The 26,775-nt window shown below is 45.5% G+C and overlaps 1 protein-coding gene across 1 annotated transcript in view; it reads right to left on the bottom strand.

The window, feature by feature from the left end:
- Positions 1–26,775, bottom strand: part of LOC106585748 (multiple C2 and transmembrane domain-containing protein 1) — a 146,414-nt gene that overhangs the window by 82,236 nt on the left and 37,403 nt on the right. Inside the window, exons 5-8 of the mRNA XM_045707019.1 lie at positions 25,054–25,218; positions 24,407–24,537; positions 14,257–14,443; positions 2,324–2,417 (exon numbers count right to left, since the gene is read on the bottom strand). Coding sequence (XP_045562975.1) covers positions 2,324–2,417; positions 14,257–14,443; positions 24,407–24,537; positions 25,054–25,218 — 577 coding nt within the window. The remainder of the gene's footprint in view (positions 1–2,323; positions 2,418–14,256; positions 14,444–24,406; positions 24,538–25,053; positions 25,219–26,775) is intronic.

Raw genomic sequence — 26,775 nt, 5'->3', positions numbered from 1 at the left:
GGTGATGAACTTTCACCTTATTGGAGAGCAGCAGAGACGGCTGTCCCAGCCAATTACCCACTAGGGTTTGAGGGCTACTTTGATGGTCCAGAAACACCATAGCTCCTCCCTGGGTTCATTTTCCATATCCTGGGTGGGTTCACGGCGAGACCTTTAACCGCATTTCAGGCAGCAATAAGATAAGTGTGTTAAACTGAGTTAAACCAACACGGTAGAACTGAGATGATGCCATTGTCTCCCAGCCGGCAAGTCGCAGTTCCGTTTTGGAGCTGTTAAAAAGGAAAGCTTACGGCAGTGTCTGAGAGTCTAAATGCTTCACTTACTGTCATTACTATGGAAAAAAATATATGCACGCCTAACTGTAAGTCACTTTGGATAAAAGAGTCTGCTAAATGACATATAACTACATCATCACTACCCTCCTCAGTATTCCACTGTCAGTCAAGTGCATGATTGCACCCTCACATAGTGTTCATACATGTTATTCACTATCTGCTACACAGTAATGTTGATGCCTCAGCAGCTCAACTCAATGCACTTTTTACTGTATAACAATATACCAGTACAAAGATCCATCCTGAGGGAATATGCAAACTACTCCTACTATTGATGTGGAACATGAATGTGTATGGCCCCTCCATTGAGAAGGTGCTGTGTGTTGCTGAAAAGCTGGAACATTAAGGGAGGTACTCACACGGTTAAGAGCACCTCATCAAATGGGATTGTTGGTTTTAGAGACTATTTTCAGTTATTTTCCTGGGCTAGAGTAGAGGTACTCCATGTAAACGCCACAATTAGAGGTATGTGCCAGATTGCCACACAGGGAGAGAGGGGGATATGAATGGGAGTGGAATGGAAAAACGCTCTCTCTCTCTCTCTCTCTCTCTCACTCCCCTCTCTCTCTCTCTCTCTCTCTCTCTCTCTCCCCCCATTAAAGCCTGTGTGTGTTCCTCTGTGGCCTGCTACCTTGCTCCTGACACCTCTCTCATGCTGGCCGGCTGTGGAGGGGTCTGCATGTAGTGAGGGTGAGGACCCTTAAAGGAGCTCTTAAAGGGGCTTTGTCTCTGAGAGTGTGTGTGGGGCCACCAGGCAGACCCAAAGTGTGAAATCAAAGCTCATGAGCCATTCCATTCCATTGGGAACACCACACACATACACACATACATACATACACACACATACACCGGGACAGCCTGGCAAGGCTAATGGGTCAGCGTGGTGGATCGGGCCATCTGAGTGGGTTGGAAATAAAGGATGGACCAAACCATCGGACAGATGGGGTGATTGATGGGCTGAACAGTCTGTGAAGGCGGGATTAGTGGAGGGAATGGACCACCTTAAAAGTTAGGGGTGCTATTGCGACGTTGAGGGTGGAGAGGACAACCTAACAGCGAGAGAGAGAGAGAGAGAGAGAGAGAGAGAGAGAGACTCAAAATGGCGATACTTGACAGTGTCTAGCTCTCACACCAACAATGCTACCAGAGGCCCCTGCATGGAATCAGAGGACCCACAACTTTACTCGAAGGACATTTCAGGCTATGCACTTCTGTTGAACTAATTGGTTCAATGGCTAGCCTATGCACTTCACCTTCGCAGTCCATATTTTTCCATCACAACACAAGTAACTCTCGTTGAAACCCAGATGGAGGAATGACAACACAGCTAGGCAAAGATTGTTTTGCATAAGTTCTGGTCTGAAAGTGACCTGAATACTTTACTGTAGAGTAGCTACAGCAAAAGTAAAACCCAGACTGAGCGATGAGTACTGTATTGAGGTCAGCAGTACATAGAGGGATTTCCATTTGTTTTTCCAGTAATAAACAAAGGCAAAGCCATAAGGCCTTGCTCCAACCAGGAAATGAAGGAGTATGGCAGCTCTATCTGCTAATGTGTGTGAGTCCTCTCCCCTGAGTAAGGCCAAACTAACTCAGTCCCACTTCTTTTCCATTAGATAACACACTGTGAAAAAGTCAAGTAGTTCTCTCCACTGTATACCTCATTAAAAGTAAGAAGTAATGGAGAAACAAGGACGCAAGAGAAATGTTTCTCCCCTAGATTAATTTCAATCTCCCCAAAATAAATGTGGTTCTAAATGAGATGTTCTGTAATCTAGATACGATCTCTAAGTGTTCTTATTGGCCATTGTCAATGACACCAAATTGAAAGATTGACGTTTTATACATTTGGCATGGGAAGAATACATTTTGTGGAAACATACAGACAAGTGGGAGTGCCGTTTAGCAACAGATTTACAAAAGTTATTCGCTTTTCAGAGCAGAGAAGAAGATTTGTATGTCATTTGAAGAGGATTTAGTTGACTTACCTGTGACGTCTGCTGCCATCAGCCCCTCTGATCTGATGACCTTAACCTGGACCACTCCCACGTCCTTCAGGTTGTGGAACGACCTCAGCACACTCTGCAGGTTAGAGGTCAGAGGTCAGGGGTGATGGGTACATTGACTACATTAAGCTGTGGGAAACAGTTCATGCGTTCAACAATTTACCACTGACATCCAAACGTTCACATTAAGTGAAGTCGAATGGCCAAAATGTCTTTTCATTGCCCAGCCAGTCGACGATCTTCCCTTCTCTATCTCTCTTTTCTTTAGTTTAACACACAGGCACTATGCTCAGAAGAATGTCATTACCTTTTCTGTTTTGTGTGAACGAGTGGGAGAGAGAGAGAGAGAGAGAGAGAGAGAGAGAGAGAGAGAGAGAGAGAGAGAGAGAGAGAGAGAGAGAGAGACAGGGAGCGAGAGAGCAAAACACATGCCATTTACTGATAGACGCCATATAGAGAAATTGCAGAGCTCAGACACTTCCCACTTCCACTGAGGCGTGACTGGGATCCAGGCACTGATGTGATAGTTACTGGGCACCATCACATATCTACTGGTCATACTGGTGTACACACACACACACACACACACACACACACACACACACACACACACACACACACACACACACACACACACCACTCTCTACAGGGTACAGTGATCATCTCTCGACTGTATGATGATGAAACCAGTCCAGTCTGCTGTGACTTTTTCTATCACTCAATGAAAACACACATCTCCATGTTAGCAGCAGCCTCATTGTCCCTTCACAGAGGTCAGATAGGACATAGGACAACTCTGGCAGCGTAAATGTATGGACAAGTCTAGCAGATAAAGGAAAGAGCTGAGGAGGTGCAATCACACACACAGATACACACACACACACAGCCCTGCACTGAGAGCCGTGCTGGCGTGTCTTAAAAGCAGAGAAAACACACTTCACTTCAATTTATTTCTCTCTCTGGCAATAACCCCCTTACATACCCAGAGGAGTAATTATAATTTACATTTCAGAGTCAGGGCCAGGCTACAGACTTAATTTATTATAAACTCTGTCAGCCTCTGCCTGTTTCCAGCGATATTATTGTTGAAATGCCTTAGAATGAAGATGAGAGGAGAGGAAGGAGAAGGGGAGAAAAACCTTTCCACATAAGTTTAATACATGATTTCTCTGAAGATATGACAGCTTATTATTTGTGATTATTGAGGACGGCCTAAAAGAGAGAGAGAGAGAGAGAGAGAGAGAGAGAGAGAGAGAGAGAGAGAGAGAAACATGGTTGATTTGTGAAGCCGGAACATTTCCATAGCAGAGGAATTTCTGATTTGCAGGGTTGCCTTTTCAGGCCCTCTCAATAGACAGGCAGATAGATTGAAAAGCTCAGGAGATGAGGCCTCTTTATTTTTTTAATGAAATGCTGTAGAATATATTTTCCCACCCTCTAACCCATCCTCCCCACCTCTCATCCTCCTCCACTTCCCATCCTCCCCCACCACCCAACCTCCCCCACCTCCCATCCTTCCCCACCTCCCATCTTCACCCACCTCCCATCCTCCCCCACCTCCCAACCTCCCCCCACCCCACACCCCATCCTCACCCACCCCCCAACCTCCCCTACCTCCCATCCTCCCAAACTCCCTACACCTCCCATCCTCCCAGCTACCAACCCCCCCACCTCACATCCTCCCCCACATCCCACCTCCCATATCTCCCATCCTCCCATCCTCTTCCATCCTCCCAGCTACCAACCTCCCCCACATCCCATCCTCCCTACCTCCCATCCTCCCATTCTCCCCCACCTCCCCCACCTTCCCCACCTCCCTTCCTCCCAGCTACCAAGCTGACGAGGCTCGCTCGCTCTGGGTTCAGCCTAGCCCCATTACTGTTGAAGAGGATCCACCCCCCATCCACCACCCCTACCCGCCAGCAGGGACCAGGGATGGGGAAGTGGGGGGGAGGAGGGGAAGAGGGGTTAGTTATATGGCGGGGCCCCAGCTTGATTGACACCTTGTCACCGTGACGTCTTATTCCATCTCTGTTGTGGAGAAAATGAATGTCAGCGCGCCGGGCCTTATGACTCGCTGTCATCTTGGAGGTGCCTCACCTTTTATCAACACTCCAAATAACATTTCATCCCCACCGTCTGCCGGCTGGACAATCCGGTCAGGGGACATTCAATCGGATGACTGTGAAATGTCATAATAAAAATGGAATGCTAAGAGCTTCTTCCTCCTCCTCTCTCTTCCCTTTCTCGACATCTCTCTCTCTACCTCTTCCTCTACTCTGTGTGGGTTGAGGGGCTGAGTTATGGGGGTGTATGGGGTTGTTAAGGGGGTGTTATTGGGGTATAGGGGCTGGTGGAGTGGAGTGGCAGCACTTGAGGAGAGGTCAGTGTGTCTCCCTCCACAGGTCCATTAAGACACATCAGTCCAGGTCCTTCTTGGCCATTAGTATGTATTCCTCCCACCTGCTCCGCTCCCCTCCCCTCCCCTTGCCTCCATACAGCTAATATAAACAATACACTGCAAAGCAGCACCATTACTGGGCTGAATAATAGTAAATCAACACTTCTCTGTTAGGTGTGTAACAAGACACACATACATAAACTGTCACGTTCGTACAGAGGGGGACAGAAATGTGGAAACCTTATCAGAAAAAACTGAATGTAACTCAGTGAACGAGAGAGAATCTGTACACAGATGGGAAAAACTACGAGACATTTAAACTGAAAGAAACCAACACAAGCACTGCACACACAACTTCCCACAGTAAACTCTCCTGTAAGAGAGACACATCTCACAGCTAGAGAGACACCAGTCCTCCAGCATCTCACAGCTAGAGACACCAGTCCTCCAGCATCTCACAGCTAGAGAGACACCAGTCTTCCAGCATCTCACAGCTAGAGAGACACCAGTCCTCCAGCATCTCACAGCTAGAGACACCAGTCCTCCAGCATCTCACAGCTAGAGACACCAGTCCTCCAGCATCTCACAGCTAGAGACACCAGTCCTCCAGCATCTCACAGCTAGAGACACCAGTCCTCCAGCATCTCACAGCTAGAGAGACACCAGTCTTCCAGCATCTCACAGCTAGAGAGACACCAGTCCTCCAGCATCTCGCAGCTAGAGAGACACCAGTCTTCCAGCATCTCACAGCTAGAGAGACACCAGTCCTCCAGCATCTCGCAGCTAGAGAGACACCAGTCCTCCAGCATCTCACAGCTAGAGAGACACCAGTCCTCCAGCTTCTCGCAGCTAGAGAGACACCAGTCCTCCAGCATCTCGCAGCTAGAGAGACACCAGTCCTCCAGCTCCTCACAGCTAGAGACACCAGTCCTCCAGCATCTCACAGCTAGAGAGACACCAGTCTTCCAGCATCTCACAGCTAGAGAAACACCAGTAGTCCAGCATCTCACAGCTAGAGAAACACCAGTCCTCCAGCATCTCACAGCTAGAGAGACACCAGTCCTCCAGCATCTCACAGCTAGAGAGACACCAGTCCTCCAGCATCTCGCAGCTAGAGAGACACCAGTCTTCCAGCATCTCACAGCTAGAGAGACACCAGTCCTCCAGCATCTCGCAGCTAGAGAGACACCAGTCCTCCAGCATCTCACAGCTAGAGAGACACCAGTCCTCCAGCATCTCGCAGCTAGAGAGACACCAGTCCTCCAGCATCTCACAGCTAGAGAGACACCAGTCCTCCAGCACCTCACAGCTAGAGAGACACCAGTCCTCCAGCACCTCACAGCTAGAGACACCAGTCCTCCAGCATCTCACAGCTAGAGACACCAGTCCTCCAGCATCTCACAGCTAGAGACACCAGTCCTCCAGCATCTCACAGCTAGAGACACCAGTCCTCCAGCATCTCACAGCTAGAGAGACACCAGTCCTCCAGCATCTCACAGCTAGAGAGACACCAGTCCTCCAGCATCTCGCAGCTAGAGAGACACCAGTCCTCCAGCATCTCACAGCTAGAGAGACACCAGTCCTCCAGCATCTCGCAGCTAGAGAGACACCAGTCCTCCAGCATCTCACAGCTAGAGACACCAGTCCTCCAGCTTCTCACAGCTAGAGAGACACCAGTCCTCCAGCATCTCACAGCTAGAGACACCAGTCCTCCAGCTTCTCACAGCTAGAGACACCAGTCCTCCAGCATCTCACAGCTAGAGAGACACCAGTCTTCCAGCATCTCACAGCTAGAGAAACACCAGTCCTCCAGCATCTCACAGCTAGAGAGACACCAGTCCTCCAGCATCTCACAGCTAGAGAGACACCAGTCCTCCAGCATCTCACAGCTAGAGAGACACCAGTCCTCCAGCATCTCACAGCTAGAGAGACACCAGTCCTCCAGCATCTCACAGCTAGAGACACCAGTCCTCCAGCACCTCACAGCTAGAGAGACACCAGTCCTCCAGCATCTCACAGCTAGAGAGACACCAGTCCTCCAGCATCTCGCAGCTAGAGAGACACCAGTCCTCCAGCATCTCACAGCTAGAGAGACACCAGTCCTCCAGCACCTCACAGCTAGAGAGACACCAGTCCTCCAGCATCTCACAGCTAGAGAGACACCAGTCCTCCAGCATCTCACAGCTAGAGAGACACCAGTCCTCCAGCATCTCACAGCTAGAGAGACACCAGTCCTCCAGCATCTCGCAGCTAGAGAGACACCAGTCTTCCAGCATCTCACAGCTAGAGAGACACCAGTCCTCCAGCATCTCGCAGCTAGAGAGACACCAGTCCTCCAGCATCTCACAGCTAGAGACACCAGTCCTCCAGCTTCTCACAGCTAGAGAGACACCAGTCCTCCAGCATCTCACAGCTAGAGACACCAGTCCTCCAGCTTCTCGCAGCTAGAGAGACACCAGTCCTCCAGCACCTCACAGCTAGAGACACCAGTCCTCCAGCATCTCACAGCTAGAGAGACACCAGTCCTCCAGCATCTCACAGCTAGAAAGACACCAGTCCTCCAGCACCTCACAGCTAGAGACACCAGTCCTCCAGCATCTCACAGCTAGAGAGACACCAGTCCTCCAGCATCTCGCAGCTAGAGAGACACCAGTCCTCCAGCATCTCGCAGCTAGAGAGACACCAGTCCTCCAGCATCTCACAGCTAGAGAGACACCAGTCCTCCAGCATCTCACAGCTAGAGACACCAGTCCTCCAGCATCTCACAGCTAGAGAGACACCAGTCCTCCAGCATCTCACAGCTAGAGAGACACCAGTCCTCCAGCATCTCACAGCTAGAGAGACACCAGTCCTCCAGCATCTCGCAGCTAGAGAGACACCAGTCTTCCAGCATCTCACAGCTAGAGACACCAGTCCTCCAGCATCTCGCAGCTAGAGAGACACCAGTCCTCCAGCATCTCACAGCTAGAAACACCAGTCCTCCAGCTTCTCACAGCTAGAGAGACACCAGTCCTCCAGCATCTCACAGCTAGAGAGACACCAGTCCTCCAGCATCTCACAGCTAGAGACACCAGTCCTCCAGCATCTCACAGCTAGAGAGACACCAGTCCTCCAGCATCTCACAGCTAGAGAAACACCAGTCCTCCAGCATCTCACAGCTAGAGAAACACCAGTCCTCCAGCATCTCACAGCTAGAGAGACACCAGTCCTCCAGCAACTCACAGCTAGAGATACACCAGTCCTCCAGCATCTCACAGCTAGAGAGACACCAGTCCTCTAGCACCTCACAGCTAGAGAGACACCAGTCCTCCAGCATCTCACAGCTAGAGACACCAGTCCTCCAGCATCTCACAGCTAGAGACACCTGTCCTCCAGCATCTCACAGCTAGAGAGACACCAGTCCTCCAGCATCTCACAGCTAGAGAGACACCAGTCCTCCAGCATCTCGCAGCTAGAGAGACACCAGTCCTCCAGCATCTCGCAGCTAGAGAGACACCAGTCCTCCAGCACCTCACAGCTAGAGACACCAGTCCTCCAGCACCTCACAGCTAGAGAGACACCAGTCCTCCAGCTTCTCACAGCTAGAGACACCAGTCCTCCAGCATCTCACAGCTAGAGAGACACCAGTCCTCCAGCATCTCACAGCTAGAGAGACACCAGTCCTCCAGCATCTCACAGCTAGAGAGACACCAGTCCTCCAGCATCTCGCAGCTAGAGAGACACCAGTCCTCCAGCATCTCGCAGCTAGAGAGACACCAGTCCTCCAGCACCTCACAGCTAGAGACACCAGTCCTCCAGCATCTCACAGCTAGAGACACCAGTCCTCCAGTCTGTACGTGATTAACAACCACAATAGACAGAATAGCATCCAAACCTATTCCAGGGGGGGAATAACAGCTATAAGCCCACCCGTGTGGCTCTTTATCAAACAGACCAAAGCCTAGGGCCAGACTATAATGGAGACACACACATTACAATAAGCCATATAGGATGAGAAAAGGTACTTGGAGAAACCCGGCGTCTCCAGAGCCCACTCTCAGGTGTGTATTATCAGTTCTCTTCAATGGAGGCAGATTAAGGGGAGGGAAACGCCTGCATTTTAGGCTGACCTCGGGAAAACACTTTAAACGGGCTAACGTCTTCCTTCTGCTGCCTCACCATTTACACAGGGACTTACCGTGGAGGGAGGAGGGTCTCGTCAGGCAGCCAGCTGAAAGCTGAAAGTCCTCTGATATGACTGTGCTGCGTTAATGATGTTGGGCCGGGCCAGTAGTGAGAAGTCAGGGACAGAGGGACTTAAACTGTGTTCGTTCCTCGACCATACGTTTTTAAGGAGCCATCATCTTTGCTTCAAAGCACGGGCGCTATGACGATGACAATGCATGGCACTTGAAACCCTCACCAACCCCTTCCCTAAATAGCTTACTGGTTGGTTGGTTGAAGGGGGTGAGAGGTGGGGTGGGAGGTGGGGGTGAAGGGTAGGTGGTGTGTTAGGGAGGTTGCAGTGATTAGTACTAGTGGGTGTTTGTACGGCCGTCTGCTAGACAGCTGATTCCGAACTGATGATATCAGGGAATACATTCGCCCGAGCAATGCTTCACACACATACACACACACACATATTCATGAACACATGCACAGACACACTGAGACACACACACAGACGTGCACGCACAGGGGCGTGCACACACACACACACACTCGGACTAATTTGCTTTGGGTATTGTACAGCATTAGTACCAGCACTTGCTGTTATCTGTGTGTCTTGATAAGGTACATCTTTATTAAATTCTCTCATTAAAAGGGCATCAGTCAGGAGAAAAGGAATATGCTAATGGCGGCAGTCCTCTTCAAACCAAACCACACTGTCCCCCTCCAACTGAAGAACCTACACAGAAAGACGAAGAGCAGAACCTACACAGAGAGACAGAGACCAGAACCTACACAGAGAGACGAAGAGCAGACCCTACACAGAGAGACAGAGAGCAGAACCTACACAGAGCGACAGAGAGCAGAACCTACACAGAGAGACAGAGAGCAGAACCTACACAGAGAGACAGAGAGCAGAACCTACACAAAGAGACGTAGAGCAGAACCTACACAGAGAGACGAAGAGCAGAACCTACACAGAGAGATGAACAGCAGAACCTACACAGAAATATGAAGAGCAGAACCTACACAGATAGAGAGCAGAACCTACACAGAGAGACAGAGAGCGGAACCTACACAAAGAGACGTAGAGCAGAACCTACACAGAGAGACGAAGAGCAGAACCTTCCCAGAGAGATGAAGAGCAGAACCTACACAGAAATACGAAGAGCAGAACCTACACAGAGAGACGAAGTGCAGAACCTACACAGAAAGATGTAGAGCTGAGCATACACAGAGAGACAGAGAGCAGAACCTACACAGAGAGATGAATAGCAGAACCTACACAGAAATATGAAGAGCAGAACCTACACAGACAGAGAGCAGAACCTACACAGAGGGACAGAGAGCAGAACCTACACAGAGAGACGAAGAGCAGAACCTTCACAGAGAGATGAAGAGCAGAACCTACACAGAGAGACGAAGAGCAGAACCTACACAGAGAGACGAAGAGCAGAACCTACACAGAGAGACAGAGAGCAGAACCTACACAGAGAGACGTAGAGCAGAACCTACACAGAGAGACAGAGACCAGAACCTACACAGAGAGACGTAGAGCAGAACCTACACAGAGAGACGTAGAGCAGAACCTACACAGAGAGATGAATAGCAGAACCTACACAGAGAGACGAATAGCAGAACCTACACAAAAAGACGAAGAGCAGAACCTACACAGAGAGACGAAGAGCAGAACCTACACAGAGAGACGAAGAGCAGAACCTACACAGAGAGACAGAGAGCAGAACCTACACAGAGAGACAGAGAGCAGAACCTACACAGAGAGACAGAGAGCAGAACCTACACAGAGAGACAGAGAGCAGAACCTACACAGAGAGACGAAGAGCAAAACCTACACAGAGAGACAGAGAGCAGAACCTACACAGTGAGACGTAGAGCAGAACCTACACAGAGAGATGAATAGAAGAACCTACACAGAGAGACAGAGAGCAGAACCTACACAGACAGAGAGCAGAACCTACACAGAGAGACAGTGAGCAGAACCTACACAGAGAGATGAATAGCAGAACCTACACAGAGAGATGAATAGCAGAACCTACACAGAGAGACAGAGACCAGAACCTACACAGAGAGACGAAGAGCAGAACCTACACAGAGAGACAGAGACCAGAACCTACACAGAGAGACGAAGAGCAGACCCTACACAGAGAGACAGAGAGCAGAACCTACACAGAGAGACAGAGAGCAGAACCTACACAGAGAGACAGAAAGCAGAACCTACACAGAGAGACGAAGTGCAGAACCTACACAGAAATATGAAGAGCAGAACCTACACAGACAGAGAGCAGAACCTACACAGAGAGACGAAGAGCAGAACCTTCACAGAGAGATGAAGAGCAGATCCTACACAGAGAGATGAAGAGCAGAACCTACACAGAGAGACGAAGAGCAGAACCTACACAGAAATACGAAGAGCAGAACCTACACAGAGAGATGAAGAGCAGAACCTACACAGAGAGCAGAACCTACACAGAAATACGAAGAGCAGAACCTACACAGAAAGATGAATAGCAGAACCTACACAGAAATACGAAGACCAGAACCTACACAGAGAGATGAAGAGCAGAACCTACACAGACAGAGAGCAGAACCTACACAGAAATACGAAGAGCAGAACCTACACAGAGAGAGGAATAGCAGAACCTACACAGAGACGAATAGCAGAACCTACACAGAGAGACGAAGAGCAGAACCTACACAGAGAGACAGAGAGCAGAACCTACACAGAGAGACAGAGCAGAACCTACACAGAGAGATGTAGAGCTGAACATACACAGAGAGACGAAGAGCAGAACCTACACAGAGAGACAGAGAGCAGAACCTACACAGAGAGACAGAGAGCAGAACCTACACAGAGAGACAGAGAGCAGAACCTACACAGACAGACAGAGAGCAGAACCTACACAGAGAGACAGAGAGCAGAACCTACACAGAGAGACAGAGAGCAAGCATGAAAACGAGGGAGAGAAAAGATGGGGGAAAATGTATCTTGTTTAACGCGCAGAAAAACAGGGGCTGGAGTTGTAAAAGGTGAAATAGCTTTTTCTTTTCATTTTGCACGCCTACTCCTGCCAGCACAACCCTCACCCCTTACTTCTCACTATTACACACACACACACACACACACACACACACACACACACACACACACACACACACACACACACACACACACACACACACACACACTCCCCTCCCGGCCCTAGCTCAAAGTGAGTGAAGGAAGAGAGGCACGCCTGCCATCTGTCTAGGTCCTAGAGCTCCCCCCTTTGAGCATAGGATGCCACTGCAGCGCAGGAAGCGCTCTCATGGCCAGCCAATGAGCTGCTAGCGTTGTATGTAGGTCACAAGTCCGTGGTTGGCCTGTGGAGCGCTCTCCACTGGAGCTCACCCAGATCAACCACACAACCCAGCAGGACTCTACACTTAAATTAAAGCACAGTATTCACACACACAAACACACACACAAACACACAGAGACACAAACAGATACACACACTCAATCAAACTCCTACATACAAACAAATTAAGTAGGTTGCTAGAGTATGGTGAAATTACAGAGATATAAATGACACACACAGCGCTGTAGGAGTATTCAACCCCTGTCTTAATGAAGGAGCACAGCGTTGGAACAACGCTCCTCCAGGACTCAATATGCATTATCAGACAGTTGAGCATCTTCCACCAGATGACATACTGTTGATATATGACGAGTGTCCCCCATCAGGCCTGTCAGAGAGTGAGCTGCAGAGCCCCGTGTGAGTGTTTGTGTGTGTGTGTGTGTGTGTGTGTGTGTGTGTGTGTGTGTGTGTGTGTGTGTGTGTGTGTGTGTGTGTGTGTGTGTGTGTGTGTGTGTGTGTGTGTGTGTGTGTGTGTGTGTGTGTGTGTGTGTGTGTGTGTGTGTGTGTGTGTGTGTGTCTTTGTGCTGGGCTGATGGCTGAGTGACAGCCAGTGAAGGGTTAACAGCATTAAGACAAAGGAACAGGCAGAGTGTATTGTGCTGTGGCGGGAGGGTCTCAAAAGGACAGGGAGACTAAGACTCCTCAGAGAGACACCATGCCTTTTACAGCAAACACACTGAGGTCCTACTGACGGGTTCATTAACATACATACTCACACACACACAGCAACACACTAGCACACTCCACAGAGACTTTTACATATTCACAAATATAAATATTCACACCCACTCACACTATGGCATAAAAGCCTAATACGCTAGAAACCAAGGTCTCTCAGTGGAGAGAGAAGAGGGATTCACGGCAGCTTCAGTTTCAATAGAATCTGTCAGGAGGTCTTCTCTCTTAACCTATCAGCCCCCTCTTTTTCTCCACTTCTCTCTACCTCAGCCTGTTTTCTTCTGGCCCCTTCCCTCTTTCAGCAGTAGTTAGCAGGTCAAAGCCATTTTTATGGAAACGTTGGGGCAGTACAAGGCTTGGTTGGAAGGCCCAAAAAATGGTCAAAGACTCCACTCTCTGTTACCGCACGGCAAGGTCCAAAAGGCTTCTTAACAGCTTCTACCCCCAAGCCATAAGACTGCAGAAAAATGTATCAAATGGCCACCCAGACTATTTACATTGACATCCCCCCCTTTGTTTTTACACTGCTTCAACTCGCTGTTTATTATCGATGCATAGTCATTTTACCCCTACCTACATGTACAAATCACTTTGACTAACCTGTACCCCCACACATTGACTGTACCGGTGCCCCCTGTATATAGGTTAAGGGCTTGTAAGTAAGCATTTCACGTTAAGGTTGCATTCGACGCATGTTACAAATAACATTTCATTTGATGTGGTAAAGCAGGACAGACATGTATACAGTGTAGAGTGAAGTTGATCTTGGGTCAGTTGTGCATTTCCCCCACTAATGGTTAAGGTTAGTATTGGAGGAGGGGAAGCTAATCCTCGATCTGTACTTACTGGAAACTTCACCCTGGAGCCATTTAGAGCACGGACAGGTGAGAAAAACAGGGCCTGGAGGATGTTTTTCTCTGAACAATCCATTTATCAGTATTGATTGGCTTATGAGTCTACTGGTTGGAAATGTGATCTAATGAAAAACAAGTTCACATTGCTGTACTTACAAGTCCGTGACATAATGCTGCAGCTTCATGTCTCCACAAGAGGGAGCAGGAGAGACCTAGAGCCTGGTAGCTGCTGTTAAGGTCACATTGACTGTTTAGACAGGCAGACCAATTCTGATTGATCTGATTAAAAAAAAACTGATATGATTGGTCAAAAGACCAATTAGTGGAAAAATATCAGAATTGGGCTGCCTGTGTAAACTCAGCCCTAGTGACGCAGACACACATGCACAGACACACACACACAAACGAACTCACATATCTCTGTAGTATCTGGTGTCTCTCGTGTGGGTCGTCCAGGATATTGACCGACAGGTCCGAGATGGACACTGCTGCTGCCCCTGTGAGTGTGACCAGCAGCACCAGCATGCCCTCGCCCTCCTCCAGCGGCAGGTCCAACTTATGGGTGTGCTCTTTACTAAGCGGTGACAGGTCTATCGAACACCTGAAAAAACACATACATATTTGGAAATTGAGATGTACAGGTCTTTGTAGACTAACATTGAGAGGAAAAAACAAAACCACGAGAGTGAGAAAGAGTGAGATGTGGGTAAAAGCAGGAGAGAGGGGATGAGAAAGAGTGAGGTAGAAAAGACAAGAGAGAGATAGAGGCAGAGATGGGGAGAGAGATAGAGGGGCAGAGATGGGGAGAGAGAGAGAGCCAGAGATGGGAGAGAGAGAGAGAGAGAGAGAGAGAAGGAAAGAAAGAAAGAAAGAAAGAAAGAAAGAAAGAAAGAAAGAAAGAAAGAAAGAAAGAAAGAAAGAAAGAAAGAAAGAAAGAAAGAAAGAAAGAAAGAAAGAAAGAAAGACAGAGAGAGATTAGACCGAACCAAATCATGAGAAAACAAAAAGATAATTACTTGACACATTTGAAAGAATTAACAAAAAATCTGAGCAAACTAGAACGCTATTTGGCCCTAAAAAGAGAGTACACCGTGGCAGAATACCTGACCTCTGTGACTGACCCAAACTTAAGGAAAGCTTTGACTATGTACAGACTCAGTGAGTATAGGACACCGTAGTCAGACCTGGCTCTCAAGAGAAGACAGGCTATGTGCAGTCTGCCCACAAAATGAGGTGGAAACCTAACCTCCTGCCAAATATATGGCCATATTAGAGACACATATTTCCCTCAGATTACAAAGATCCACAAAGAATTTGAAAACAAACCCAATTTTGTTAAACTCCCATATCTACTGGGGGAAATACCACAGCGTGCCATCATAGCAGCAAGATGTGTGACCTGTTGCCACAAGAAAAGGGCAACCAGTGAAGAACAAACACCATTGTAAATACAACCCATATTAATGTTTACTTATTTTCCCTTTTGTACTTTAACTATTTGCACATTGTTACAACACTGTATATAGACATACAGTAATATGACATTTGAAATGTCTTTATTCTTTTGGAACTTCTGTGAGTGTAATGTTTATTTTATTTTATTGTTTATTATCTATTTCACTTGCTTTGGCAATGTTAACATATGTTTCCTATGCCAATAAAGCCATTGAATTTAATTTAATTGAATTGAGAGAGAGAGAGAGAGAGAGAGAGAGAGAGAGAGATGGGGAGAGAGAGAGGGAGAGCGAGAGAGAGGCAGAGATGGGGGAGAGCGAGAGTGGCAGAGATGGAGAGAGGCAGAGATGTGGGAGAGAGAGAGGCAGAGATGGGGGAGAGAGAAAGATGGGCAGAGATGGTGAGAGAGGGAGAGCGAGAGGCAGAGATGGGGAGAGAGAGAGAGAAGTCATGCAGAAAAACAGCTCCTGACTTGTTATAACTTTCTGGTTGTTAAGAGTGAGATTAACACGATTAAATTTGCAAAAAAATTTATGGGTAATCAAACTGTACAACTGAAGATCAACACAGGAGGAAAAGATTGACAGAGAGTGAGTCAAAAGACCAAACTTAATCGTGCTAGCTAGCCAAATTCAAATTTGTCAACTAGCTTACCTCTAGCTCCAACTGTTTACTGGTGGTAACTATAGCAACATGGCCACTGAGGCAGCGCTAGCAGCAGCAGCAGAGACTGAGAGACTTTCCCCCCTTTTTTTGAATTTCCAGCAGAAATCAAATCAGAGAAGGGAAGAATCAATTTTAAACACAGAATTCTGAGGGAGAACCAAGAAACGTACTTTGCTGATTGCTCACACAACAGGACTGTTACAAACCTGTTATTTTACACAGACCACACTACTGCCTGGCATACAGCTGTAACCAGGCATTTCAGCTATATGACAAAGAAAGGCATTTGCAAAGGAAGGCAAATACAAATTTTTGAGGACAGCGAGTAGGACCAGGAAAACAGGTTTCTGACGGTTAACATGTACCAGAACGGTACTATCATGGACCAGGGCAATGCGGCTGCACTCAGCTCTTTTGTGCAGGACTTCCCCACCTCAAGGAAGCTAGCGGAAACCAAAAAAGACAAGGACAGCACCCCGACCTCTCCCCTCACTTCAGAAATCCCAACAGAAGGAGCCCAGGCCCAGACCTACACCCACACAACAGGCATATCCTCCCCCCTGTCTGCCTACAACCACCAGAGCCAAGACCACACTACCATCAGCCTGCTGAGAGACAGACTAGAGGTATGGGTTACTGAGCTAAAGGAGCAGCACACCAGCTACACCACTTCCAGCCCAGACACAGAGCTTCTACAGGACCAGATCAACCAGTGCAGGACACAGCTGAAGAACTCTGTCCAGGAGCTGAGAGAGAGCATTACCACAGCGCTTGAGGAGGTAAAGGCCACCATGAGGAAAGAGGCTTACCACAGCGCTGGAGGAGGTAAAGGCCACCATGAGGAGAGAGCCTTACCACAGCGCTGGAGGAGGTAAAAGCCACCATGAGGAGAGAGGCGTACCACAGATTGAGGAGGTTAAGGCCACCATGAGGAGAGAGGCTTACCACAGATCTTGAGGAGTTAAAGGCCACCATGAGGAGAGAGGCTTACCACAGATCTTGAGGAGGTAAAGGCCACCATGAGGATAGAGCCTTACCACAGTGCTTGAGGAGGTAAAGGCCACCATGAGGAGAGAGCTAGTGCAGGTAAAGGCGGAGATGGCAAAGGAGTTGTCTGTCATCAAGAGGGTGCTGCAGCACAGAGAACAGACTGTAGAGACTCCTAGAGAGAAACTGCAGGCGCTCACCACCCCTAACACCCCCATTGACCCACCTTGGCTTCTTCTTTGCAACTCTGCCTAGATGTCCAGCATCCCGGAGTCTCCTCTTCACTGTTGATGTTGAGACTGGTGTTTTGCAGGTACTATTTAATGAAACTGCCAGTTGAGGATTTGTGAGGAGTCTGTTTCTCAAACTAGACACTCTAATGTACTTGTCCTCTTGCTCAGTTGTGCATTGGGGCCTCCCACTCCTCTTTCTATTCTGGTTAGAGCCAGTTTGCGCTGTTCTGTGAAGGGAGTAGTAAACACCATTGTACGAGATCTACAGTTTCTTGGCAATTTCTCGCATGGGATAGCCTTCATTTCTCAGAACAAGAATAGACTGACGAGTTTCAGAAGAAAGTTATTTGTTTCTGGCCATTTTAAGCCTGTAATCGAACCCACAAGTGCTGATGCTCCAGACACTCAACTAGTCTAAAGAAGGCCAGTTGAATTGCTTCTTTATCAGCACTACAGTTTTCAGCTGTGCTAACATAGTTGCAAAAGGTTTTTCTAATGATCAATTAGCCTTTTAAAATCATAAGCTTGGATTAGCTAACACAATGTGCCATTGGAACACAGGAGTGATGGTTGCTGATAATGGGCCTCTGTACGCCTATGTAGATATTCCATAAAAGATCAGCTACAATAGTCATTTACAACATTAACAATGTCTACACTGTATTTATGATCAATTTGATGTTATTTTAATGGACGAAAAAATTTGCTTTTCTTTCAAAAACAGTAGTGTATATATATAGAACGCTTAACAACTTAATAGTCAGTAGTTACTGCATTTCTGACTGTGTTATTCTTTCTTTTTGCAACATGAAATCACTATGAGTTAGCATGTGGAACATTCAGGGCCTAAATGCATCAACCTTTGGACTGAAGAGTTTAGCACTGGAGTTCAACAAAAATCTTAAAGATGTTGACATCATCATTCTGCAGGAGACATGTAAGGCAGACATTGTCACTCACTGTCACACAGGCTACAGAGAGGTAATTGTGCCATCACAGAAACACAGCTCTGTCAAAAGAGGCAAAGACTCTGGAGGATTGATCATTTGGTACAAATCCGAACTACAAAATCGAATTAATCCCCTCAAAATTAGTAAATATCACATTTGGTAAAAAAAAAAAAAAGAGCTTGTACTGACAGAAAAAGATGTGTTCCTTTGTGCAATATACACCCCCCCCCCAGAATCCCCATATTACAAAGAGGAGATCTTCCCCACCCTTGAGGAGGAGTCGCGCCATTTCCAGGCCCAGGTAAATCTGTGGGGACACAAATGCGCACACAGGAACACTACCTGATCTAACGACCACAAGAGGGGACAGCTTTATTACAGGCCATACTGTTTCTAACTGTCTTAATCTCCCCCATAGAAACAACAGTGACAGCACCATCAACAAAAATGGAAGGGATCTGTTGCATCTCTGTCGAAGCCTGGGTCTGTACTTTGTCAATGGTAGGTTATGGGGGGACTCTTTAGGGAGATTCGCCTATTGCTCACCTCTTGGCCACAGCACAGTAGACTGACTATATGATTATAGACATTGACCCTTTCTCTCTCAGTTCATTCACCGTCAAGCCACTGTCAACACCTCTGTCTGATCACAGCCAAATGACATTGTTCCTCAAAAGAACAGACATGGGAACAACCACACATTCACAGCCCAGTAAGCTGTACAACATCAGAAATTCATACAGATGGGCCGAAAACAGCATAGAAGAATACCATAAAGCAAACAGTAACCAAAAAAGCCAAGCCCTCTTAGATAACTTTCTGGATACCACATTTACGCACAGTAAAGAAGGCATCAATCTAGCAGTAAAAAACAACTATATATTCAGGAAAATGGCAAAAGAAGCACAACTAAAATTGATAAAAAACAAAACAAAAAGACCGTTTTTTTCTGGTGTTTCTGGTTTGATGCAGATTGTAAAATTATAAGGAAAAACCTTAGAACACTATCAAACCAAAAGCACAGAGACCCAAATAATGGTGACTTATACCTTCATTACTGTGAGACTTTAAAACTCTATAAACGTACACTCAGAACCAAAAAGCACAGTACAACAGCAAGCAGCTGACACTAATTGAGGAGTCCCTATGCACAAACAAATTCTGGCAAAATTGGAAAAAACTAAAAAAATCTAAACAAGAGGAATTAGTGATACAAAATGGTGACATATGGACAACCCATTGGGGCTAGGGGGCAGTATTGAGAATTTTGAAAAAAATATGTGCCCATTTTTAACTGTCACCTACACCAACTCAGAAGCTAGGATATGCATATTATTACCAGATTTGGATAGAAAACACTCTGAATTTTCTAAAACTGTTTGAATGGTGTCTGTAAGTATAACAAAACTCATATGGCAGGCAAAAACCTGAGAAAACCTGAGAGAAAAAAAGAATTTTGTGGCTGTACTATTTTTTTTAATCATTGTTTTATAGATACCACAGTGAGAAAGGATTCATTTCGCAACTCCTACGGCTTCCACTAGATGTCAGCGATCTTTATAAAGTTGTTTGAAGCGTCTATGATCAACAGAGACCGGATGACAAGGAAGGGAAGTTGACCTCCCTGGGATGTCGTCACTTCCATTATTGCTTGCACCTGCTCAATCCTGTGACGCGAGACAATTTTCAAATACATTTTTCAAGACACAGGAGACGTCGGGTTGAAACATTACTGATGTTTCACATTAAAAATGGCACTAAAGATTGATGCTAAACAACGTTTGACATGTTTGAACGAACGTAAATAGATTATTTTTTAAACTTTTCGCCGTGACTTCCCACCCCCCGCCCGCGCTACTTTTGAGTAGCCACCGAAGCGCTAACAACATGGAACAACTTGGAGTTATTTGGACATCAATTATGAACTTTGTCAAAAGAAACCACATTTGTAGTGGACCTGGGATTCCTGGAAGTGCCAATGGACGAAGATAATCAAAGGTAAGGGAATATTGACAATAGTAATTTTGATATTACATGGTTACAAGATGGTGCTAACCTGTATAGCCTAGCCTATTGTTCTTAGCACAGCACCCGGTTTATTGCAAATTGTGATTTCCCAGTAAAGTTATTTTGAAATATGGCAATGCAGTAGCATTTACGAAATGTTAAACTATGAATATTAGAATGACAATATTATAATTTACCAATGTTTTCGAATAGTAATTTTGTAATTTGTAACGTTGTTCACCGGAAGCATTTGAGAGAAGAAAAAAAATCTGAATTTCCCCGCCTATGTAAAATGCTGTTTTTGGATATAAATATGAACTTGATGGAACAAAAAATGCATGTATTGTATAACATAATGTCTTAGGAGTGTCATCTGAGGAAGATTGACAAAGGTTAGTGCATAATTCTAGCTGGTTTCTGCTTTTGGTGACGCCTGACCTTGAATTGAAAATGGATGTTTGTACTTTTGTGGCTATGTACTGTCCTAACATAATCTAACTTTATGCTTTTGCCGTAAAGCCTCTTTGAAAATCGAACAATGTGGTTAGATTAAGGAGATGTTTATCTTTTAAATTGTGTAAAATAGTTGATTGTTTGAAAAATTGAAATTATTAGATTTTTGATGTTTTGAATTTCCAGCCTTGTTAGCAATCCCGTCTCGGGGTTCATTGCTAACCTGTAGCCCCAACAGGTTTTAAAACACTCTATAACACCGTTCAAATTGACAGAAACGCAGAACAATGACAAATTCATGAGAAGTTGAATTGATTAGAAAAAGCTATTAAGGACAATGAAAATCCATTGGACTCCCCAATTACTGACCAGGAGCTCTATAAGAAACTTCAGGGCCTTAAATTTAAAAAAGCATGCGGACCTGATTGCATCCTAAATGAGATGCTAAAAATCACTAGTGCAAAATGTAAATTGGCTATATTAAAACTGTTTAACCTGTTTGGGATAGGGGGCAGTATTTTCACGGCCGGATAAAAAACATACCCGATTTAATCTGGTTACTACTCCTGCCCAGAAACTAGAATATGCATATAATTAGTCGATTTGGATAGAAAACACTCTAAAGTTTCTAAAACTGTTTGAATGGTGTCTGTGAGTATAACAGAACTCATATGGCAGGCCAAAACCTGAGAAGATTCCATACAGGAAGTGCCCTGTCTGACAATTTATTGTTCTTCTGTAGCATCTCTATCGAAAATACAGCATCTGTGCTGTAACGTGACATTTTCTAAGGCTTCCATTGGCTCTCAGAAGGCGCCAGAAAGTGTAATGGGGTGTCTGCAGTCTCTGGGCGAAGAACAGCAGGAGTATTTGTTAGTGGTCAGGCTGGGAACAGTGACACTGGAGATGAGCGTCAACGAGACTCCATTTTTTTCTTTCAGCCTTTGAATGAATACAACGTCGCCCGGTTGGAATATTATCGCTATTTTACGAGAAGAATAGCATAAAAAATGATTTTAAACAGTGTTTGACATGCTTCGAAGTACATTCTGACGAAGAACAGCAAAGGTAATCCAATTTTTCTTATAGTAAATCTGAGTTTGGTGAGGGCCAAACTTGGTGGGTGTCAAATTAGCTAGCCATGATGGCCGGGCTATGTACTCAGAATATTGCAAAATGTGCTTTCGCTGAAAAACTATTTTAAAATCTGACACTGCGATTGCATAAAGGAGTTCTGTATCTATAATTCTTAAAATAATTGTTATGTTTTTTTGTGAACGTTAATCATGAGTAATTTAGTAAATTCACCGGAAGTTTGCAGTGGGTATGCTAGTTCAGAACATCACATGCTAATGTAAAAAGCTGTTTTTTGATAAAAATATGAACTTCATTGAACAAAACATGCATGTATTGTATAACATAATGTCCTAGGAGTGTCATCTGATGAAGATCATCAAAGGTTAGTGCTGCATTTAGCTGTGGTTTTGTTTTTTGTGACATATATGCTTGCTTTGAAAATGGCTGTGTGATTATTTTTGGCAGGGTACTCTCCTGACATAATCTAATGTTTTGCTTTCGCTGTAAAGCCTTTTTGAAATCGGACAATGTGGTTAGATTAACAAGAGTCTTGTCTTAAAAATGGTGTAAAATAGTTGATTCTTTGAGAAAATTGAATTGTGGTATTTTAGTTGGTTTTGTATTTCGCGACGTGCGATGCCATTGGCTGTTGGCTAGGGGTTCCGCAGGCGGAACGGCGTTCCTGCAACCCAAATATTTAAGAACAGAGACAAATTTGACCCTAACAATTAGAGGCATTTGTGTGAACAGTAACCTGGGGAAGGTTTTCTGTAGTATTATAAATGTAAGAGTTCTAAACTTCCTTAATAAACACAATGTCCAAAACATTGCACGACTGATCATATTTACACCCTACACACCCTGATACATAAACATGTCCACCAAAATAATACCAAAATGTATACTTGCTTTATCGACTTCCAAAAAGCATTTGATTCTATTTGGCATTCAGGACTGTTCTACAAAGTTATTGAAAGGGGTGTAGGGGGTAAAACATATGACATAATTAAATCAATGTATACCGGCAATATGTGCAGCATTAAAATTGGCAAGAAAAAAATATTCTTTAACCGCGGGCGGTGCCTTCGACAGGGTTGCAATCTGAGCCCTGCACTCTTCAATATTTACATCAACGAATTGGCCACTATTCTAGAAAAATCCTCAGCCCCTGGTGTTATTCGCCACAATTCAGAGGTTAAATGCCTACTCTTCACAACTGACCTATGCCTGCTGTCACCCACAGCACATGGCCTACAGCAGAGCCTGGACCTGCTAGAGCAGTACTGCCAGACCTGGGACTTGGCAGTAAACCCCAAAAAGACTAAAATAAAGATTTTCCAGAGAAGATCCAGATCTCAGGAAATTAGACCAAAGTTCTCAATTGGTACAAAATATATAGAGTACTGCACACACTACAATTATTTAGGTTTAAAAATAAGCTCAACTGGACACCTTAATGATGCAGTGAATGAACTGAGAGAGAAAGAACGCAGGGCATTCTACGCCATTAAAAAACTAATTTAAATTGAAATACCTATTAAAATTTGGCTAAAACTAATTGAATGTGCCATTGAAGCAATTGCATTTTATGGCAGCGAGGTATGGGGTCCACTTGCAAAACAAGATTTCACCAAATTGGACAAACACACCATTGAAATCCGGCATGCAGACTTCTGTAAGGTTCTCCTGCATGTCCAGAGGAAAACTACAAACAATGCATGCAGGGCAGAATTAGGCCAATATCCACTAATAATAAAAACAAAAAAAATATCAATTCAGTTTTGGAAACATCTCAATACAGTGACCCCTCTCATATCATTACCAAGCCCTGAAATGCCAAGAGCTGAGCAAAGAAAAGAGTCCCCTCATCCAGCTGGTCCTGGGGCTGAGTTCACAAACCTGTTCTACTAACACACTGAAGCTTTAGGAACAGAACATCCAAACAATCAGAATAAAACAAAGCAAAATACAGTGCTATCTGGCCCTAAATCGACAGTACACCGTGGCTAACTATTTGACCATGGTTACTGATCAAAACCTTATAAAAACCTTGACAAAGTACAGGCTCAGTGAGCACAGCCTTGCCATTGAGAAGGGTAGACAGAGGAAAACCTCTCCCCATCTCTCTGTCAGTCCAGTGTCATGTCAAGTAAGTCGTGCAAAAGGAAGCAGGCAGGCTCACTGTGTGTGTGTGTGTGTGTGTGTGTGTGTGTGTGTGTGTGTGTGTGTGTGTGTGTGTTAATGACCCTGTCAGTAGGACCTCAGTGGGCCTGGAACAGATGGGTATTTAAGGAGGGGAACAGCCAATTACAATCGACACTAGCTCCCCAGGAAGAGGACTACCAGCTCCTCCAATCTCCTCTCTGAGCTATTAGCCTCCTGTCTTTCAGACTTAGTGGGGACTTGCCAGACAAACACACACGCGCACACTAATGGACACAAACAAACACGTAGCGGATGAAAGTCAGGCTAACGGTCCTGTGATGGCTGCGACCTCAAAGTCAGTATCACCTTCAGCCCAAGAAGGAATCTCACGTCAACTAAACACACACACACACACGGCAGACCCTTAGAGCATACTAACAGAGACAAGAAGGAAACTATTGGTGCTGTATGCATGCTAGTGTGTGTGTGTGTGTGTGTGTGTGTGTGTGTGTGTGTGTGTGTGTGTGTGTGTGTGTGTGTGTGTGTGTGTGTGTGTGTGTGTGTGTGTGTGTGTGTGTGTGAAAAGCCCACCTGCCCATGAAGTCGTCCTTCTTGCCTGCGTCTTTGTCCCAGACGGTGATGTCGATGAAGCCCCCCTGCTCCTCATAAAGATGGAAGTCAAACTGCTCTCTCCACTGGGGGTTCAGAGTCTTGGGTATCGTCTGTGGAAGAAGCACACAAATGGATGCATCTGTGTGTGTGTGTGTGTGTGTGTGTGTGTGTGTGGGTGCGTGCGTGTCAGTGTTTTCCGTTATCATTGTTCAAGTTGAAGTTGTATTTGTCACAAGTACAGTGAAATGCGTAACATGTCCTAATTCTTTGTATTTGTGTGTATCTAAAACAAATACCACTAATGTCAGCAACTGACATGATTCCTTGAAAACACATCTTCTTAGCTTTGCTTTTCCTTAGGGTGCTTTTTAGTTGTTCAGTTTGTGTCATTCTTTTGTTTTTTATGTTATGTTTGTTGTGTAGTAAATATTTTAGCTTTAAATTTTATAGTTTTTTTCTAGTAAAGCACATTGCATTGCATTCCATGTCTGAAATGTGCGGTATAAATAAAGCTTGATTTGATCTATCATCTAACGCTAAAGTCTGCTGACGTTGATTGATTGATAGCTAAGAATTGTCTAGGAGGTGGGTTGGATGGTACAGTTTGATAAGGCTGGTGGAGGTACCTTGCTCTTGTATTTCTGATGGCCCAGTCTGAACTTGACGTAGGGGTCACTGAAGCCGTTGGCGTCCATAGGCTGGAGGTCATGAGCCTCGATCAGACTGATGCTCACTATACCTCTCCACAGCTGAGCTTTCCTGTGGACATCTGACAACCGCATACTCGAATGCTGCTGCTAATAAACAGACATACACACACACACACACACACACACACACACACACACACACACACACACACACACACACACACACACACACACACACACACACACACACACACACACACGAACAGAAACAGAGAAATGCTCAATAGGATTCCAACTTCTGAATCGTGACAATCAATCATAGTACTCTACCTGCAGACACACAGCAATACAAACACAGGACAGACATGGAGACCATACAAAGAGATGCAGGCAAAGGAACAAACACACAGTCAAACACAGAACATGAGTAGAGTCAGCTCCTGGTTCAAAGCTTGTCCAACATGCTGTGGATCAGCCCTGTACCATAACGATATACCATGAGTATACCAAACATCAGGAATAACTTTCTAATATTGAGTTGCACCCCCCTTATGCCATAAGAACAGCCTCAGTTCGTCAGGGCATGGACTCTACAAGGTGTCGAAAGTGTTCCACAGGGATGCTGGCCTATGTTGACTCCAATGCTTCCCACAGTTGTGTCAAGTTGGCTGGATGTCCTTTGGGTGGTGGACCATTCTTGATACACACGGGAAACTGTTGAGCGTGAAAAACCCAGAAGCCAGCGTTGCAGTTCTTCAAATCGCTGTGCCTGGCACCTACTACCATACCCTGTTCAAAGGCACCTAAATCTTTCATCTTGCCCATTCACCCTCTAAATCCCACAGATACACAATCTATGTTTTAATTGTCTCAAGGCTTAAAAATCCTTCTTTAACCTGTCTCCTCCCCTTCATCTACACTGATTGAAGGGGATTTAACAAGTGACATAAATAAGGGATCATAGCTTTCACCTGGATGTCAGGGGAAATTCAGGTGTCCTTAACGTTTTGTATACTCAGTGCAGATACCTGATCTAGGTTTAGATCCCACCCATGGACCTTGTACTGTCAATTCTACAGGCTTATGTCCCAGGCTAAGGCTACACAGTCACTCACATACTAACAATGGACATCTCTGGCTTTTCACCTGGGCCTGTAAGGATGTATGTAGTGTCTCAAAGTAGGAGTGCTGATCTAGGATCAGTTTAAGATTCATTATGGACAGGGGGGAACGGATCCTAGATCAGCACTCCTACTCTGAGACGCTTTATGAATAGAGGCCCTGGTCTATAAGTCCGTGAGTCACAGCAGTAGAATATACAGTGCCTTCAGAAAGTATTCACACCCCTTGACTTTATCCACATTGTTGTGTTCCAGCCTGAATTGTAAATGGATAAAATGTAGATTGTGTCAAAGTGGAATTATGTTTTTAGAAATGTTTACACATTAATTGAAAATGAAAAGCTGAAATGTCTTGATTTAATAAGTATTCAACCCGCTTGTTATGGAAAGCCTAACTAAGTTCAAGAGAAAACATTTGCTTAACAAGTCAAATAAGTTGCATGGACATGATTATTGAATGACAACCTCATCTCTGTGTCCAGCAGTGAATTTCAAACACAGATTGAAAAACAAAGACCAGGGAGGTTTTCCAATGCTTCACAAAGAAGGGCACCTATTGGTGAAGCACGGTGAAATT

The sequence above is a fragment of the Salmo salar genome, chromosome ssa24 (assembly GCF_905237065.1).
Source record: "Salmo salar chromosome ssa24, Ssal_v3.1, whole genome shotgun sequence".
NCBI classification, from domain to species: Eukaryota; Metazoa; Chordata; class Actinopteri; order Salmoniformes; family Salmonidae; genus Salmo; species Salmo salar.
The sequence above is the reverse complement of the archived record's forward strand: the minus strand, read 5'-3'. Positions and strand labels throughout refer to the sequence as shown.